This window comes from Pygocentrus nattereri, chromosome 14, assembly GCF_015220715.1.
Source record: "Pygocentrus nattereri isolate fPygNat1 chromosome 14, fPygNat1.pri, whole genome shotgun sequence".
Lineage (NCBI taxonomy): Eukaryota > Metazoa > Chordata > Actinopteri > Characiformes > Serrasalmidae > Pygocentrus > Pygocentrus nattereri.
In genome coordinates this window covers 29,209,296-29,228,942 of record NC_051224.1, presented here as the reverse complement: position 1 = coordinate 29,228,942, position 19,647 = coordinate 29,209,296, and the positions used below count along the sequence as shown (strand labels likewise).

Sequence of the window (19,647 nt, the reverse complement as noted above, 5' to 3'; positions counted from 1 at the left end):
CAGTCAGGGAATGGAGGGTGTCCGGTTTGGTGACCTCAAGGTCACATCGCTGCTGTCTGCAGATGATGTGGTCCTATTGGGGACATCAGGTCGTGAACTTCAGTTTTCGCTGGAGTGTGAAGTGGCCGGGATGAGAATCAGTACCTCCAAATCTGTGGCCACGGTTCTCAGGCGGAAAAGGGTGGAGAGCTCTCTCTGGGTCGGGGATAAGCTCTTGCCCCAAGTGGAGGAGTCTAGGTATCTCGGGGTCTTGTTCACGAGTGATGCTAAAAGGGAGCGGGAGATTGACAGGCGGATTGGTGCTTGGTCAGCAATGATGGGGCTCTATGCTTAGGATGCTGCCCCCACAACCCAAACCCTGAAGAAGCGGAAGATAATGGATGGATGGATGGATGGATGGATGGATGGATGGATGGCACTACAAAGAGAATATATTTCATGTTTTATCATACCAGCTTCATTGATTTCGGTAGCTATGCACCCATTCTGAAACTGATGCCTGCCACATGTTCCAATAAAGTTGGGAAAGAAGCAGTTTAAAACAAGGAGTGTTATGAAATGTACAAAAAGATGATATGATCATACACAGATCTGAAAAGAACATTCCGGAAAGGTGTAGTCCTTTATGAGCAGGGATGAGCCGAGACTTGCCACAGTAAGCGTTTGCAGGGATATTAGGTATTTTACCTGTATAATAGCATCAAGTGATTCGGAGAATCCAGAGGAATCTCTGTGCATGAAGGCCAAAACCAAAAATGCTTCTGTGATGGATATCACTGCATGGGCTCGGGAATACTTTGACAAACTTATTTATTAAACACTGTTCGCTGCTGCATAACAAATGCAAGTTCAGGGAGCTTGTGTCACACATCAACAACGTCCAGCCACGAAAGCTCACCTGAAATGGACTGGTACATAGTGGAAAGGTGTTTTGTGGTTTGATCAACCTTTCAGGTTGTTTATGGAAATAATGGATGCAGTGCCCCATGACCCTGAGGGAGAAGCGGCTTAGAAAATGGATGGATGGATGGATGGATGGATGGATGGAGTGTTCTCTGGGCCAACATCTACACTGTTACCAGTGTAAAGTTCAAAAGCCAGGGTCTGTCATTGTATGGGGGGTTTTAGTGGGTACATCTATGAAAGAACCATTAATACTGTAAGATATATACAACTGAGCATCAGATGCTGACTTTTAGATGCCATCTTTTTAAGAATCAGAAAAGCAGAATTTTTCTGATTATTAAAGTTGCAGCAGGTGTTTCTGCTCTTGTTCACATGCAGGGTAGTGGGGTGAAGGTGCGGGGTTTGGAAACAGGCAGTAATGCTCATATGGTCATTTTTCTCATACTGCCCCAACTTTTTTTGGAATTGACATTTGTATGATTTAAGCTGACTTGCCATTTAACATACAAGAAGGACAGGAACTGCTTTGTGTGTCTCATGTTACACAAGCTTTGTTTCTGCTCTTCCTCACTTGTAGGATACTAGGAAGAAAGGGTAGGGTTTAGAAATGGGAAGTCAAAGTTGTGTTTATAGTTTGCCTAGTCTTGCATATTCATAAATCTTTGCATTGCTAATGAGTGTTGAGATTTAGGGATGCTCCTATGCAATTTTAGTAGTTTGATGATATTTAAGAATTTATCATTCTTTTGTATTTGAAATGATGACTTTAGAAATACGTTAACAAAATTAGAGGCCGGAAAAGTCTGGGTCTGTGTGTGTTAATTGCCCCGTGAGTTTAGATGAACTAAAACAATAAATTCAAAAAGATAAACAAGATCCTGTATGACAACCACTCACCATCTCGGATATCTGGGTTCTTCTTCTTTTGATGAGGTCACAGTGTATGGTGCTGCGTTCATGGCTCAGTGTTTCCTCTAAAGTCTGTTTAATGCGCAGCAGCTCCAACTGAGCGATCTCCAACTGCTCTGCACACTGCTGATCAGAGAGACCACCCTCCCTACAAACACATAAACTATAAGTTTACCATTATAACACAATATGTAGCATGTCTATGTATGCCCAAAATATATGTTATCAAAACCTATTGCTCTTTAACTTATTGGCTTTTTTGGGATTTTGTAACTACTGCATGTTTATCTGTAATGCACTTAGTATTACAAAGGTACTATTATTATAAATATTACTATAATACATATTATGTTTAATTAATTAAAACTATGAGTATTTTACAGCATTTTTCTTTATATCTAAGACAGTTTCCATTTACAGCGGGTTGGGGGGGTGTTCATACACAGTATATTATATTGCAGATTACAGGTCATGTTTGCTCATGGTGTGTCCACTGATTTTAATGCTTGTAGGCTTACATTATAGAGTCTGATTTGTAAGTCTGTTTTTGTGTAGCAGAAGATCTGCAGGGCTGTGATCCAGTGTCTGCACTGCATTGGCTAGAAGAAAACTAATAACTTTGTCACCGCTACCACACAATACACACATTTCTTCTTCCTCTGCATCTTCTTCCTATCAGCATTTCATAAAAAATCTGAGCAAAAGTTTCAGTGCATTAAATTTGCATCTGCTTTTCATACAGTAAAATCAACTTGTGTCAAAAGAACATTAAACCAACATTAATAATGAAAAATACTGATTCCTGATGGGGCGGCATGGTGGCGCAGCGGGTAGTGCTGTTGCCTCACAGCAAGATGGGGTTCAATTCCCCGGCTGGGCGACCAGGGTTCTTTCTGTGTGGAGTTTGCATGTTCTTCCCGTGTCTGCATCGGTTTCCTCCCACAGTCCAAAGACATGCAGTCAGGCCAATTAGACATGGTAAATTGCCCCTAGGTATGAGTGTGTGAGTGAATGTGTATGTCTGTCTGTCTGCCCTCCCTGCGATGGACTGGCGACCTGTGCAGGGTGTATTCTGCCTTCCGCCCAATGACAGCTGGGATAGGCTCCAGCACCCCCTCAACCCAGAAGGAGAAGTGGCTTGAAGATGTGTGTGTGATTCCTGATGCCATTTTTCAAATAGCAGAACAGCATGCCAGGGTGAGTCACTCACAGGACGACTCACTGCTGCATGCACAAATGAAGCAAAACCAGGACGAGAGTAGAATAGTCATGTTTATGAAATGGAAAACAATGTCTTTGTATACTGCAGCATTAACATTACCTTTCACTGGAGCGAAGGGGCTGAGCACAAACCCTGAAAACTCCTAAACTCATTAACATACTTTTGGTCATATAGTGTCCAGCATATGTGTGCCTGATGCAGAAAATGGTTTGTGCTGCAGCTGTTTAACTCAATCCAAACCAAACAAGCAACCCAACTGCCTTGTTGCCATGGTAATCTTTCCTACATAGACCACCTGCCTTACTAAAATTGTGTTTGATTAACATCAGTCAGATATTAAGCAGATGGCAATTGGATGGAGATGAAAGCATCACTCACAGGGAATTTTTGAAGAAGAAACACTTATGAAGATTAAAGGAGAGAAAGTCACAGATCATGATATTTCTCTTAAGCTTCTGCCTGTTGACACTGGAGTAAAATCTCTGCTGCATATGTTCCGTTTTCTCAAATAAATGAATAAATAAACAAATAAACAGACAGACAGACAAACAGACAGACAGACAGACTGATAGATAGATAGATAGATAGATAGATAGATAGATAGATAGATAGATAGATAGATAGATAGATAGATAGATAGATAAGATTTGTGGGCTATTCTCTGTGATGTCATGAACCTTAATTATTTCCTGTTTCTTTAAAAGTTGCAGTAATTAAGTCATTTATTAAATCATTCAGAATCAGAGTTGTGCTCCCACATGACGAATCAAATGAAAATGAGTGAACAACCCTAATTTATTTGTCTCTGCACAGCATTAAACTTGATCCTTAAAAATCTACACTTGTGTAGTTCTGGTATTGTTGTATTACTACACATTTGATGGAGGAACTCATCCCACTATTTAGAGAGATAAAAGCGAGAGCATGTGATGGTAGATGGCTGCAGGGTGTAATTCTCCTCTTTGTAGAGAAACTGAGATGGGAGAAGCTGATATTAAATGTCTGCACTTTCAGAACATGAAGAAAAGTACATTCTGGGAACATTTAGGAAACTGAAGCAACACACTGATCATATTAGAAATCATAAAAAAACATTAAGCTTGATCCTTAAAAATCTTTTTTACATTTGTTAGATTTGTCTAATTCTGGTATTGTTATATTATTACACACTTGATTTGCATTACAAACATTGAATCACTGTGTTGATTCTCAAATAAAGAGTTTTGTTTTGCTCACTGCAGTGCTGCTATTTCATCAAAATAAGGAAAAAATTAAGGACTAAATAGGTCTACAATGAAGTGTCAAAACCTAACATGTTAATAATGTGAACGGTAGTGAACACAAGAAACAGTGATTGTGGTCAGCACAGCCAGGCAGCAGATCAACAGTGAAACACAAACATGGGCTGCTGCAACTACACTCTACATGGTCTTTAGCCTACATGTGTCTTAGCATTAACTGATTTAATGACATCTTTATGGAAATAGTCTCTTGGTATTAAACCGTTTACCTTGGAGCTCTGAGAGATGTGGCTGGGAGTCCAAGAGAGCACAACTTTCTCTCATCACTTTGTATGATGCTAACCAACATAAGTTGACATAACAAAACTGGCTATCCAGGATACTTCTCCAAGCGCACTGAACTGTCTAGTAATGTTGTTCTGCAGATCAAAAAAGCCTCGGGGGAAGCATGTGCTAGCTTTCAATCTCTCAGCTTCGTGGCATCATGTGATAAGGGGGACCTAGCTAGGAAGATGGAACTGTCCTGAATTTCGGTTTTGGTCAAGAATATGCATCACCACGATATCATGCTATCCAAGGAAAAACAGAGTAACTGGTGGGTGAAACATGGAGTTAAATCAAGAAAGTCTGGCACGGTTGAAGAGCAGCACATTTAACCAAGCACCATTCATATATGGAGCACTGGCCTTTCAAAGCCTGATAAAATGTAATCAACCAAAGTAGAGAACTGTTGTTTGATTTATGATCAGCAGTGTCTTTGCATTGTTTTTTTAAATCTCCTCCTTCATCATTTGCATTCATGGTTAGCTTGTGAACGCTGTCTAAGACACTTATGCAGTTTGAGAACACTTTCACATGTATCATCTGTCCAAGTTTTATTTGTTACATCAACTTTGTTTAGTTAATAAATCACAATTTGTTTGATTTGTAGCAGTCTAAAATCAATTTTTGATGTAAACAATTGTGTATTGTTTTTTCTTTTTTACAACTGATGCAGTTGCCTTGGAAGGAATTACAATTGATGCACCAAGAAAATGAATGAACTCTAACACCACTGGTTAAAACAGCCAAGTGAAAGATTGCTAATCAAAAAACCCTGAAGTGCAGCTTTCATCTTCATAATCATTAACAAACAATTCCATCCCTTTCAGAAAGTGGAGGGCAGGGGGCTGATAACAAAAGAGCAAAAATCTGATCAAATTACACACATGCGAATTGAGACGCTTCGCCTCCAAACAGAGGAACTCATCCCCCTCTTTAGAGAGATAAAAGAGAGAGCGTGTGATGGTGCATGGCTGAAGGCTATAATTCTCCTCTTTGTAGAGAGACTGAGATGGTACATTCTGGGAACAGCTGTATTTATCTGTAGAACGTATGTTGGTCGCTGAACTTTGATGATTCCATCAAAAGGTCTAGTATTTCTGTGAAATATACTTAAGATATGTCATGACATTGCAATTACAAACTCTGCAGAGGGCTTTTAATTTTAAATGATGGTTACAAGAAGTAGACAAACATTGTGTGAACAGTTAAAGCCGACTTGAGCCGAATTAAACAGCTGTCAGTGGACCCGACTATTCAGATGTTTTTAGCAAGCTTGTTTTAGTGAACTGGCTAACTTATCACACTGTGAGGAGGTTTGGTTGACCTTATTTTGTAACTAAAATGTGACCATTTACTAGCATTACCTACCATGTTTGGTCATAATGTATTGAGATTTATTGAATTATTACCTATTCATATTTTTTGATTAACACATTACAAAGATATTTCAAGTATGTCTGCAACTGTAAGGTTAGGAAAAATTAACATTTAACTTACTAATCATCAAACAGTTAATAAATAATAAGAATTATTAATGCATCATATAAGCATTTTATACAACATTGCTAAGCTCACATGATGTGGCTGTTTGCAAAGGCATTATTACTCGCTTGCTAATGATTTAGTCATTTTTTAAAAAGCAGACCTTAAAATAAAATGTCACCAATAAATGAAACCCCAGGTTGCCACTGTGAAAGCTCAAGCGCAAGAAATGCTTATGTTTAACATTTGCCAACAACCCTCTTTTCATGTTAGTCGATAGCTTAAGAAGACATAATGAGAAACAAACCATGAACAGAAACTTGAAATAAAAGATTCTTGTTGCTATATTAATAATGAAACTTTTGAGCTTGTTCCATATTTGTCAAATCCAACATTCTGTGTGATGCTGATACGAATGAGTCTTTCAGTGACATGGAGAGAAATCAGATCTAACTTTATCACATTAATGCTCCATTTAAATTCCCCCAGCAGCAGGACTGGGCTTTGAGCACTTCTCTCCAACTGAGCCCACTCATTTCAATTCTGTTTGAATTGAATTCAACGCCATCCCCAGTCCTGCTTAGAAACTTCACTCAGTCACTGCCACAAACCATTTGCATTTGCATTAAAGAGCTCTAGAAAGAAAGAGACAATGAACGAGAGAGAGAGAGAGAGAGAGAGTATGAGGGAAACAGAGACAGAGAGTAGGGGCATCTTGACCTAGTCTGAAAGATTAGAGCTGATTAACAATTATGTTAATATAGCGGTTATTTAATTTGTCAAAGTCTTGGCAATTTTCCCACATTAAGTTCCCACATTCTCACACTAAGAGAAGGGAACCATTTCTGGCAACTATTTTCAGTGATATTTAATAGAATCATCTTGCTTGTATTTACACTCTGCATTTACCACAGTAGTACAATAAGATAGGAATAAAATTGTCACAGATTTTTTTTTTAACAAGAGAGTTAAAATCTTAAGCTGGGCAGCAGAAGATGATTGTATCAGGATTATTTCCCCCGCCATAGTATTTGGGCAGGTACAGCCAAACAAGCCCTCTGACAGTGTTCAAGCCTAAACCAGAAAAATTGGATGTTGTAGTCTTCTAGGGCAAAATAACAGGCCTGGATATCAGTTTACAGAAAGTAATTGCAATTGCAGATGCAATCACAATCGCACATCACAATTAGATATTTTCCCAAATTATTCAACCCTAGCCGTCCATTGCCAGGAACCCAAGACATCATGATTGGCCTTTCTCTCTTAGGGAGGGTAGGACAGCCCACCTTCTCCCCTTTCACCCAGCACCAAGTTAACCAAACAGGCATCTATCACATGATAGACTGTAGTTTGATTCCCCATCTGAGCAAACGCTCCTCCATACTTTGGTAGGTGTGATTAAATGCTCCGTTAAACAAGAGAATCTGCCAAATGCTGTAAATGTAATATAAAAGGTTAGCTGGTATAACAGAACTGGCAGTTAGTGTTCTCCTCCAAACCTGTTGAGCCATCCAATGACACTGCATTTTCAGCAATTTGAAAAGATGTGGTGGTGCCTTCAGGTGAAATTGGCCTGAACTAAACTGGGGAGAAAACTAACTAAATAAGTAAATAAGTAAGTAAGTAAGTAGAGGACACTTGTAATATCTACACTGCCTGTACTTTTATAATGACTAAGCTGCCCAACCCACAGTTAAACTGCAGATAAAGTAACAGCAGGCTAATAACATGTTCAAAGCCACTAGAAAGGAGTAGGCTATGTAGTAGATGTGATTTTATTAGCAGTGTAACAATATGTAAAATTTCATGACACAATATGATGCATCTTACATTTATTTGTGTACTGTTGGTATTTTTCCTAAAAAGACAACATAGCTTGCTGAAGGCATAACTGGTAATAAGTCATTTCTGTAGAATACATAAAATAAATAAAACAGTATTAACATGTGTATTAACTATGTTACATGTTGCATATGTGTGTTTGGCAAATATTTATGTTATTAAGGCTCTGAACATACCTTTTCATTTACAATTTAATCATGTGTTCGTACATAAACATGAGTCTAAGGGGCTTTTCTCACTCCTGGCAAACTGCAGAAACTGTGGAAATCAGAAGTTATAAGCTTCCCTGTGGAGTCATTTGTTTTGCCCTCACCCTGGAAACTATACAATTTGGTCATGTCTTCAGCAGATTTAGGTATTTGTGTGGCTACTGGACTCTCCTTGAGCAATGTTGGCACTGTTACCATTATTACTTTTAGGAATATAATGGACCGTGTTAAATAGAACTACAGAAATCATTCAAGGCATCTTGTATTTTATAGCATGAAATCTAACCATATTTGATCTACACCGTGTATCATCTTACAAGAAATTAATAGTAACATATCTTAACACTTCTAGATTGTGTGGTAGCATTTTAAAGTAACTGCATTTTTAAGTAATTGTATTTTAAATGGGTTGAAGCCTAGCATGTCTTGGTTTTATTCATCTAGCAGCATTATTATTGGTTTTATTCATCTAGCAGTTTTATATACAGTGAGCACAGTGTGTATAAGATCAGTATGATATGATAAATATGAAGATGATTTTGTACCTGCGAATCTCGGCAAACCAGCTGTCGACATACTGGGAGGAAGTGCTGAGTGTGTCGAATAGTGCCCCCTGCAGGCCATGTAGGCTCTGCAACAGGAAACGTCGCTGGACCTGACGCTCACTTAGTGCTGCCCTCTGACTAGCCACGAACAAATCAAACACCTCCTCCAGCTGGTCCTACAGGCAGAGCAAGGGAACTGGTCACACACACTGGGCAGTTTTGTCCTGGGGAGACTGACCACACTACATTAAAAGGCTCATGTTTTATGCTTTTCTTGTATTTTATTTTTTGCCCTGAAGTCCATGTATAATTCTTAGGTGGTTTATGTGCTAAAACTATTTTAATTCATTAAAAATAACCAAATAGGCTGTTTTTGTTACTGTGTTACTGCCTTTATGACCAATATGACTCTGTTCTGACTGATCCTGTATTGTGTGTCATTCAAAAAGCAATTCAAACTAAAAAGTTGTTAACAGTTAACTTTGGAAAAAAAATGTAAAATAGAAAAAAATAATGCTTTTCTGATGCGTCTATACTTTGGAAAGCTGCAGTGATACAATTTCTTCCTGACAGCCAAGAACAGCACAATATTTAATGATTTTTCTCACATCATTCACTTCTACTCCAATAACTCTGATGCAGACTGTTCTGTGGTAACAACTGCATCACTTCAGAGTGAACATGGGGATGATCTGCTGGTAGTAGAATGGCCAGTCACATGTAAATGTGTTTATGACTGTCATAACATAATAACTGCTTCTTGGGCCAAATTAGAACCTTACATGCTAAATAAAGAATCAGTTGCCTGTTCAAATAACATGAATCCAATAATGTGAAACATTGAAAGCATTAGACAACTGGCTAATTAGCACAGTGAGCCATATATAATTATGCTATGACATTTTGGTACAGGTGTAGCAGCAGCATTCAAATACAGTGAGAGTACACTCACCTGCTTCAGGTTATTTATATCATTAAACTGGCAGATTGGACAAAAAAAACCAACCAATTTAGATTTTGCTTAATTCTTATCATGCATCCCTAGTAAAAGCATAACACATAGAGAGAAAAAAGCAGGCTATTACCCATATTAGAGTAATCTGATAATTTGATGATACACTACATGGTCAAAAACATGTGGACACCTTACCATCACCCCTATACGTGCTCTCATTCCAAAACCATGAGCATTAACACATACTGATGCTACAAAGCTGGAAATATATAACTGTCTAAAATATATTTGCATGCGATAGTACTAACGTCACCAAACTTTACTCTTAGCACTATGCATTCTGGTTGGTAAACAGATTTGTCTATCAGACTGAAAGCTAGTGAAGTGTGATTCATCGCTCCAGAGAACATTTCCACTACTCCACAGTTCAGTGGCAGTGTGCTTTACATCATTCCAGCTGATGCTTGGTATCCAGAAAAGTGACCATAGGCTTGTACGCAACTGCTCAATAATAGAAACCAATTTCATAAACTTCCTAATGCGCAGTTCTTGCGCTCGTGTTGCTTCCAAACGCAGTGCTGAGATTGAAAAAGTATAGGTGATACTCAGCAGCCCCACTCTCTGGGTTTGCAGAGCTGTTGTTGCTTCTAAAATGCTTCCATTTCACAGTAACAGCACTTACAGTTGATCAGAGCAGATTTATTAGGGCAGAAATTTCACACACTGAGTTGTGGCAAAGGTGGGCCATGTTTAGTGGGCCCTGACAACCAGTGGAAATTGTATAGCTATGTGCTTGATTTTATGTAAGCAATGGGTAAGCAATGGGTGTGGCTGAAACACATGGATTCAATAATTAGGAATGTGTATATACCATATAGTGTACATTAGAGCAATGTGAAGCCACAATGTACACTCACCAGCCACTTTATTAGGTATTTCAAGTATGTCTGAAATACTTGTTTTATTTTGTTCAGTTGCTTGTTAACACAAATAGCTAATCAGCCAATCACATGGCTGCAACTCAATGCATTTAGGCATGTAGAGGTCGTCAAGTCAACTTGCTGAAGTGCAGACCGAGCATCAGAATGGGGAAGGTGATTTAAGTGACTTTGAACGTGGCATGGTTGTTGGTGCCCAGTGGGCTGGTCTGAGTATTTCAGAAACTGCTGATCTACTGGGATTTTCACACACAACCATCTCTGGGGTTTACAGAGAATGGTCCGAAAAAGACAAACTATCCAGTGAGCGTGTGGACGAAAATGCCTTGTTGATGTGAGAGGTCAGAGGAGAATGGGCAGACTGGTTCGAGATGATAGAAAGGCAACAGTAACTTAAATAACCAATCAAAATCTCTGAGGAATGTTTCCAACACCTTGCTGAAAGTATGACACGAAGAATTAAGGCAGTTCTGAAGGCAAAAGGGGGTCCAACCTTTTACTAGCAAGTAAATAATAAAGTACCTAATAATGTGGCCAGCAAGTGTATTTTGTACGTAATAAAATAGGCTGGAAAAAAATGTTTAGACTGTCACTATATATATATATATATATATATATATATATATATATATATGCAAACTCAAAATGAAGTGCTCTGTTGGTAGCAATATAAAGTAACTGGAAGTGTAGCATATCTTACCAAAACCGTTTTTAATTGACATGTGCTGTGTGTGGCTGTATTACCTACAGAAAATAGTAATATAGTAAAACGCGCATCAAAACCATGTGTCAAAAAATGGGTAGAGACATGCCCAGTAGTTCGTTTAGGTTATTTTCTTGCTGTGCGGGCAAGTGTAGTGGCGTTCTTTAGCTCACTTGGCAGGTGTAGTAGAGGTGCAGCAGCTTGCTGGCCGTGTCCTTGTCCAGTTCACCCATCCTGGCTGCCTCGTCCATCTCCTCGCTGAAGATGGTGTGCAGCTCAACTCTCCTGCGCAAAGCCGTGTGTCTCTGTGCTTCTGCAGATGCCTGCTCATGCCTCGCCAGCAGCCCTCGCTGTAGCTGCTCCTGCTCCAACTTCTGCAGCTTCTCCAGCAGCATTGTGCACTGCAGCACCTCCTGCAAATCACACAACCATCCAGCATTTTTACTTTATAATACATGTACAGTACCATGCGAAAGTCCTACATTTATTTAATTTCAAATTCAAAACAGCCATCAAAACAGCAAACTACTCATTTGCATAGGAATGTCAATAGGACATAAATGAAAAAGAAAAAAAAAATCAATAGAACACAATTTTAACAGAAGTGCCCAAATATTTACGTTTTACAAGCAAAACCACAATTACAGTGCAGATAAATAACTTAGAGCTTAGAATAATAAATAACTATAAATAACTTATAGCTTAGAATCCTAAAACATTTACACAGTACTATGCAAAAATAACAATACTCTACATATAATGTATGTTACCTGTTGCTCTGCATGGTGAAACAGTCTCTCAGCTTGAGTTTTCTCAGTGGCATGTGCATGATGCTGAGTCTCCATTTCCTGCTGTGTTTCCATGGTGCACTGGGCAGCCAGTGTGGCCAGTCGTGCCCCCTGTTCCTCCTGCAGTTTGCCCTCCATGCCCGTCACCTGGCCCAAAAGCACGGTAACCACGCGTCGCCCAGCTGCCCCCAAACTGCCCAGCAGCACCCCAAACAAACCCTTCACAACCTGTACCCTTACACGCTCCACCGCTAAAGCCCCTCGCAGCAGAGTGGACATCTCCAGACTGGGGTCAAGACAGAGAAATAAGGGAAAGAACAAAACAGAAAAACAGACTTAACTTTAATTTGTGATTTATTTTATTTATTCTAACAAAAGATTTATGTTGCCATGTTATCACCAAGGCAATGTTTACATGGCCTTATTTGTCAGCTGCGTACCGTTCACAGTAATTCTGTATTGCCAATATGTATATGCAGCTATAAAGATCAGTGATTAGGGTTTCGAAACAAGAGGTCAGGAATGGGGGGTTAGGAATTAGAGGTTAGTTAGGAGTTAAGGCTTCAGATTTTAGGTTAGGAATTAGGGGTTAAGAGTAAAAAATCAGAGGTTGGGATTACAGATCCGAGGTTAAGGGTTAAGGATTAGTTGTAAGGAATTAGAGATTAGGGGTTACAGATGAAGGGTTAGGAATAGGAGAGAAGGCGTTGGAATCTGGGTTGGAACAAGGGTTAGGAATTAAGGGTAGGAATAAGGGATTAGGCATCAAAGGTTAAAATTTAGGGTTTAGGTGTTAGGAATTAAGGGTTAGAGATTGGGGTTATACAAACCGGATTCCAAAAAAGTTGGGACACTAAACAAATTGTGAATAAATACTGAATGCAATGATGTGGAGATGGCAAATGTCAATATTTTATTCAGAATAAAACACAAATCACAGATCAAAAGTTTAATCTGAGTAAATGTAACATTTTAAAGGAAAAATATGTTGAATCAAAATTTCACAGTGTCAACAAATCCCAAAAAAGTTGGGACAAGTAGCAATAAGTGGCTGGAAAAAGGAAATTGAGCATATAACGAACAGCTGGAAGACCAATTAACACTAATTAGCTCAATTGACAAAATGATTGGGTATAAAAAGAGCTTCTCAGAGTGTCAGTGTCTCTCAGAAGCCAAGATGGTAAGAGGATCACCAATTCCACCATTGTTGCGCAGAAAGATAGTGCAGCAATACCAGAATGGTGTTACCCAGCGTAAAATAGCAAAGACTTTTAATTTATCATCATCAACTGTGCATAACATCATCAAAAGATTCAGAGAATCTGGAACAATCGCTGTGCGTAAGGGTCAAGGCCGTAAAAATCTACGGGATGCTCGTGATCTCCGGGCCCTTAAACGTCACTGCACCTCAAACAGGAATGCCACTGTCAAGGAAATAACAGAATGGGCTGAGGAATACTTCCAGAAAGCATTGTCAGTGAACACAATCCACCGTGCCATCCGCCATTGCCAGCTGAAACTCTACAGTGCAAAGAGGAAGCCATTTCTAAGCAAGCTCCACAAGCTCAGACGTTTGCACTGGACCAGGGGTCATTTAAAATGGAGTGTGGCAAAATGGAAGACTGTTCTGTGGTCAGATGAGTCACGATTTGAAGTTCTTTATGGAACACTGGGACGCCATGTCATCCGGACCAGAGAGGACAAGGATAACCCAAGTTGTTATCAACGCTCTGTTCAGAATCCTGCATCACTGATGGTATCGGGTTGCATGAGTGCTTGTGGCATGGGCAGCTTGCATGTCTGGAAAGGCACCATTAATGCAGAGAACTATGTTCAGGTTCTAGAACAACATATGCTCCCATCTAGACGTCATCTCTTTCAGGGAAGACCCTGCATTTTTCAACAAGATAATGCCAGACCACATTCTGCAGCAATCACAACATCATGGCTACGTAGGAGAAGGATCCGGGTACTGAAATGGCCAGCCTGCAGTCCAGATCTTTCACCTATAGAGAACATTTGGCGCATCATAAAGAGGAAGGTGCGACAAAGAAGGCCCAAGACAATTGAACAGTTAGAGGCCTGTATTAGACTTGAATGGGAGAGCATTCCTATTTCTAAACTTGAGAAACTGGTCTCCTCTGTCCCCAGACGTCTGTTGAGTGTTGTAAGAAGAAGGGGGGATGCCACACAGGGGTGAAAATGGCCTTGTCCCAACTTTTTTGGGATTTGTTGACGCCATGAAATTTTGAAACAACATATTTTTCCTTTAAATTGATACAGTCTCTCAGTTTAAACTTTTGATCTGTGATTTGTGTTTTATTCTGAATAAAATATTGACATTTGCCATCTCCACATCATTGCATTCAGTATTTATTCACAATTTGTTTAGTGTCCCAACTTTTTTGGAATCCGGTTTGTAGATTAGGGTAAGAGATTGGGGTTAAGGCTCATTTATGCTCCATGTTAAATACAGATGGAGCCTTTAGTCTGTACTCTGCGTTTATTTCTGCGTATTTGTGTGTGTTCTCTGAATTCTCCATCCACATGTCATAAAGGTTCAATGGTCTCACTGACCTCCATAGTCTACACTGGTACCTCTTTTGTAGTTTATACATTATTACAGCCTCTCTGCTGCTCTGATGTTGTTTGTTGTCAGAAACTTTTACTTTGGACTGCCCTCTAGTAATTGTATTGCTTAACACCTTAGCCAACGTAAAGGACACTTGGAAGTACAGGGGAGTGATGGTTACATCATTTAAAACTGACATGTTCTTTTACATACATAAAGGGAATATAAATGAGCATTTAGTGGTTCAAGATCAGGGGTAAGGATTAGAGATTAAGGGGGTTAGGGATTAGGAGTGAGGAGTTAGAGATCAGGTGTTGTGATTTGGGTTAGATCACGGATTAAAGGTTAGGCATTAGGGATCAGACATCAAAGGTTAAGTTGGGGACAAAGTGTTAAAAATGAACGGTAGAGATTGGGGATATGGATAGATGTTAAAGATTAGGGGTTAGTGGTTAGAGATTGGTGATAAGTGTTAAAGATTAGATACTAAGGTTTTTTAAATTAGGAGTTAGGGGTTACAGTGTTCGGTTTGATCCTCACTTGTCCAGTGCTTGGAACACATTCTGTGGGTCCTCCAGTGCCATAATGTCAATGATTTTATTTTCAAACGTTGCCTCTTCGTTCGCTGACTCACTTATGTTGCAGACAGCCTCCTCTGCTTCTGCCCCTCCACTAAAGCCCCTCTTCCTCTACAAGGACAATGTTATAAAAACCATCACTCTATGCTTAGAGAACAATGAGTGAATAATTGAGGGAATGTGAGAGAGACAAACCCTGTTATGAGGGGAGTGTGCATGGCACTTGTTGTAGAGACAGCTGGCAGACAGCAGTGCTAGAGAGAACAGCAGTGTGGAGACCAGAAACGCTCCGCAGAATCCAGCAAAGTGCAGCGCGTGGTTCACAGAGACCTGAGAGGCACCACACACAAACCTGGTTAATGAGGAATATGTTCCAGTGGTTCATGATAGTGACTCAGATTTCTCTCTCTACTTCAGTTCAGAGCAAACAGCAGTTCGGCCATGTAGAAAGATTTAAAGTAGCAAGATATTCTGGTAGACGACCATTAAACCAACAAAAAATAATATTACAAACAATTCTAAATGTACCTAAGCATTTTCAAAATCTAGTGGGAAAAGCAGCAGGCAGGAGCAGCTGGTATACTTCTGTTTATGAGTGCTGCATTGTTAGTGCTTGCTGTTCTGTGCTAGTGCATGCTGCCCCCTGCTGCACAGATTTATCACTGCAGCCAACAAGAAACTATTGAGTATATGCGAGTGCGTACTCACCTTTTCAGTAGTGTTTAGTCTCAGAGTAAAGTTCGCTATTACTGGGCCAAATAAATTTATGTCATTCTAGAGAAACATAAACAGAACCCAATCAATTAAATCAATACATTCAGGAATTAAACTTAACATCAATTTCCAGATTAATTTTACATAATTAATATTTAAATTTACAATTAAATTTAACATCAATGACCACATTCTTGGACAACACCTCACACCTCACATCCTCTGCATGCTACACTGGATAAATGGGGAAGCACATTCAGTGGCTGTCTGTTACAGCTGCGCTGTGTTAAAGAGCGCCATGTGACATCTTTCTTCACTACTGCTATAAGGCTCTACAACAATTCTCCTTACTGCAGAGATGGTACTGATCTCCTGCTGTCTGAACTGTGCTGAACCACATCACACCACATCCTCTTCAATCAATACACACTGTGCAATATATCACAACTATGACTGTAATGACACTTTTCATTATGCACTTTACACTACAATATTGATGCCACTCAAAGTTAGTCATGTCTATAACATGTGCTGCTAGACTACCTCATACCACTCATATCTCATATGCCATGTAAATATGTAATTAAATATACTTTTATACTTTATTTTATTTCTCTTGTACTTTAAGTTATGTCTAGATATTTCTATTTTGTATTTTTCTCCATAGTTTATGTAAGTTTATGTGATTATGTGTCTTGCTACTGAACCACTGCAATTTCCCTCTGGGATCAATTAAGTTAGTTCAATCAATCAATCAATCAATCAATCAGTCAGTCAGTCTGTCTGTCTGTATATCTATCTATCTAATTTCTAAAGAAATATTATGCAGTATGGGTGTGATTCACAAGCAATATAAGTGTATACACTTTCATGTACTTCGGTCTCCGGTCGAAACAACCCTTAAGAACACCTTGTTTATTTCTTATTAAAATAAATAAACTCAAAAGAAAGCCTCAACAACTAAATACGAGTGTTTTAGTTCTAGGCATGTCCACCCTTTACCTATTACAGCTTTCAATCTATACAGGAGGACTGGTTGCACTTTCTACTTCTCACAATACAAGTATTCATTACTCTGAGAACAACAGCAGCATCTTTTCTTCTTTTTTCAACAAGGGCTTCCTGACAGCTACACATCACTTCAGAAACAGTTGTTTTGTTACAGTGGAAGGATGGACAGAGACACTTGTGGATTCTTTCATTTTCATTTTTTTCTTGGATTCTTTGGATTTGACAGATAAACAATATAATTTTCCCAATCTGTACGAAGGAAAACAAATCTAAATATATATTTTCAAATCTGACAAATCTGAGAAATATGTTTGCGCTAACAATAATTTGTCATGGTCATTTACATATTTATTTACCTGCTTGAAATTTGAAAGTCCAGGGTTAGAATATACATGTGCTGAAGGGCTGTTTTGACTAGAAATTAAATAAATGAAGAGTGATCTCTGACTTTTGACATTTTTAAATACTGTTTCTATATATATTAACAGTATTAACTATTGTTAATATTTTATTAATACTTTACTTGAATGCTTTAATATGAAATGGCCCTCTTGTAACTGTACACATATTGACAGGTGTGTGGTCAGTGTGAGGAAAATTTACCTGGGAAGCGTTGGAGAACGTCAGGAACGCTGGTAGAAACAGAACCTCAGTCTTGCTGCCTTTTACCCTTGCCATGTACGTAACTACATAATTGGAGCCAGCTAGACAGACAAACACATACACATACACCATAATCACTACTGTCAGGACCTAACCCTGAGCCTAACTGCAACAGTTCTAAATCAAAAATTAAAATGTTCAAAAATCTACCCCTCGTTTTTGGGTGGGTTTTTTTTTTTGTTTTTTGAAATAGTGCTTCTATATAAAAACACATTTGAACTCAGTAAACTCCTACCAATGATGTTAACAACTCTTGTATAGTTAACAACTCTCGAGTCTTGAATCGAGTACTGAGTCTTCAGTAGGTTTTTCTCAAGTGAGTTTTCAAAGACAGAACTCAGATAATAAACGCCATACATTTTAGCCACTCCTTTTGAGAAGAGGCCTACTGCCCTGCCCATCTGTGTCATCTTTTTGCCTGCCAAAAGTATACTTAAAACACACATAAAAAAAAAAATAATAATAAAAAACTTTTTAAAAAATCCTTTTAAAAATAATGAAACTATAGAAAAAGCACACCCAAAATAGTGTAGTGCTGAGTTTTTTTTATTTATTTATTTTTTGACAGAATCTGTTTTTATCTTTTTCTGTGCGTGTTCTGCAAACCATCAGAGTCAGAGTTACTTTCGCACTGTTTCATTAGAAAATACGTCATGTTACAGAAGGGGCAGGGGTGGATCTAGCAAGGCAAACATTTCACAAACAGACTTGTGGCAAAGGTGGCATCCTATGGCAGTGTCACGTTTAAAGTCACTAAGCTCATCAGTACAAGCCATTCTACTGCCAGTGCTTGCCTATGGAGATTGCATGGCTATGTGCTTGATTAGCTACACCCACTACTAACAGGTGTATTAAAACATCTAAGCTCAATAATAAAGAGGGATGCCCACATACATTTAGCCATATAGTTGTCGTTTCAACTAATATAATTTTTTCTATTTCTCTCTTTAAAATATTTCTGTAACATGCTTACTAAAGGAAACTGCAAAAAAATAGTCCCCACTTAAACAGATTATAATGCTGACAAAATAGATAAATGTAATTTATTTATGGTACATTTTTCTTCTGAAAATTTGATTTTCCTACAGAAATTAACCGTTTCAACCAACCCTGTTATCCCCTGCATGCAAACACACATTACAGAATAAAAAGTTTAAAGTCAATAGGACCAATACTGATCTAGGCTGTGTGAGTGTGTAGGTGTTTAAATGTTCTCTGGTCACTTTCAGCTAATATTCATTAGGCTTGAGTACACTATACAGGGAAATTCCACCAAATATTTTATTTATTTCTGCATAAATCAGTCCTTGAGGTATAAACTAATTTCCTCAAAGTGATTTGATGTGAAATGGTGCATGGTAGAGAAACTTCCTGGTTTGGAATTTCTGTATACTGGGTAAGTCATAGGAACCTGGGATTACAATGTCAACAACACAAATAAATGCAATTGAATTATTATCTAAAATCATCAGTGAATAGTGTTAAATCAGAGAAAATGCTTTTATGTACTAGTTGACCATACAATGCCCTGCATGTAGCTTTCCACCATTCTTTTACAAAAAAAATGTTTTAGGCCAAAACAATATCTCAAATCTGTCATAAAAGAATATCCCAGTGTATTCTTAATCATTTAGTGCAAAAACTTTCTGTGAGGTAGCTTTTACAGTGATGAAATACGACAGATACCTGGTATCAATTACCACGGGTGTGATTTATTGAGTTGTTCTTCCACAGAGCATTTCACATCTGACCACTCAATGAATTTGTTTACGCATGTATCCATACATTTTTTATGCAAAAATGATATAGATAGTTTGAAACACTGGAGGAATGACCCTTTAAGACTCTGTTGAGTGTCTGTTTTTTGTGATTACAGAGCAGCCAGTCTATGGAAAATGTATCTTTTTTTGTATTTAGCTGATTGTCATCATCAACAGTCTTCATAATAACAGGAAACCATGAAAATGACCAAGATCTGAGGACATTTGGTTATAAAACAGCTCTTCTTCTTCATCTTCTAAGATTAGGTTTAGGGTTAGGTAAAG

At 38.6% G+C, this 19,647-nt stretch overlaps 1 protein-coding gene across 2 annotated transcripts in view; it reads right to left on the bottom strand.

Moving 5' to 3' along the window:
• The window catches only part of LOC108431920 (limbin), a 41,782-nt gene that overhangs the window by 14,184 nt on the left and 7,951 nt on the right, over nucleotides 1-19,647 (bottom strand). For both annotated transcript variants that reach the window (XM_017705407.2, XM_037544481.1), the window contains exons 6-13: nucleotides 17,543-17,643; nucleotides 15,923-15,988; nucleotides 15,410-15,544; nucleotides 15,177-15,325; nucleotides 12,047-12,350; nucleotides 11,450-11,689; nucleotides 8,681-8,856; nucleotides 1,804-1,963 (exon numbers count right to left, since the gene is read on the bottom strand). In XM_017705407.2, coding sequence (XP_017560896.1) covers nucleotides 1,804-1,963; nucleotides 8,681-8,856; nucleotides 11,450-11,689; nucleotides 12,047-12,350; nucleotides 15,177-15,325; nucleotides 15,410-15,544; nucleotides 15,923-15,988; nucleotides 17,543-17,643 — 1,331 coding nt within the window. The remainder of the gene's footprint in view (nucleotides 1-1,803; nucleotides 1,964-8,680; nucleotides 8,857-11,449; nucleotides 11,690-12,046; nucleotides 12,351-15,176; nucleotides 15,326-15,409; nucleotides 15,545-15,922; nucleotides 15,989-17,542; nucleotides 17,644-19,647) is intronic.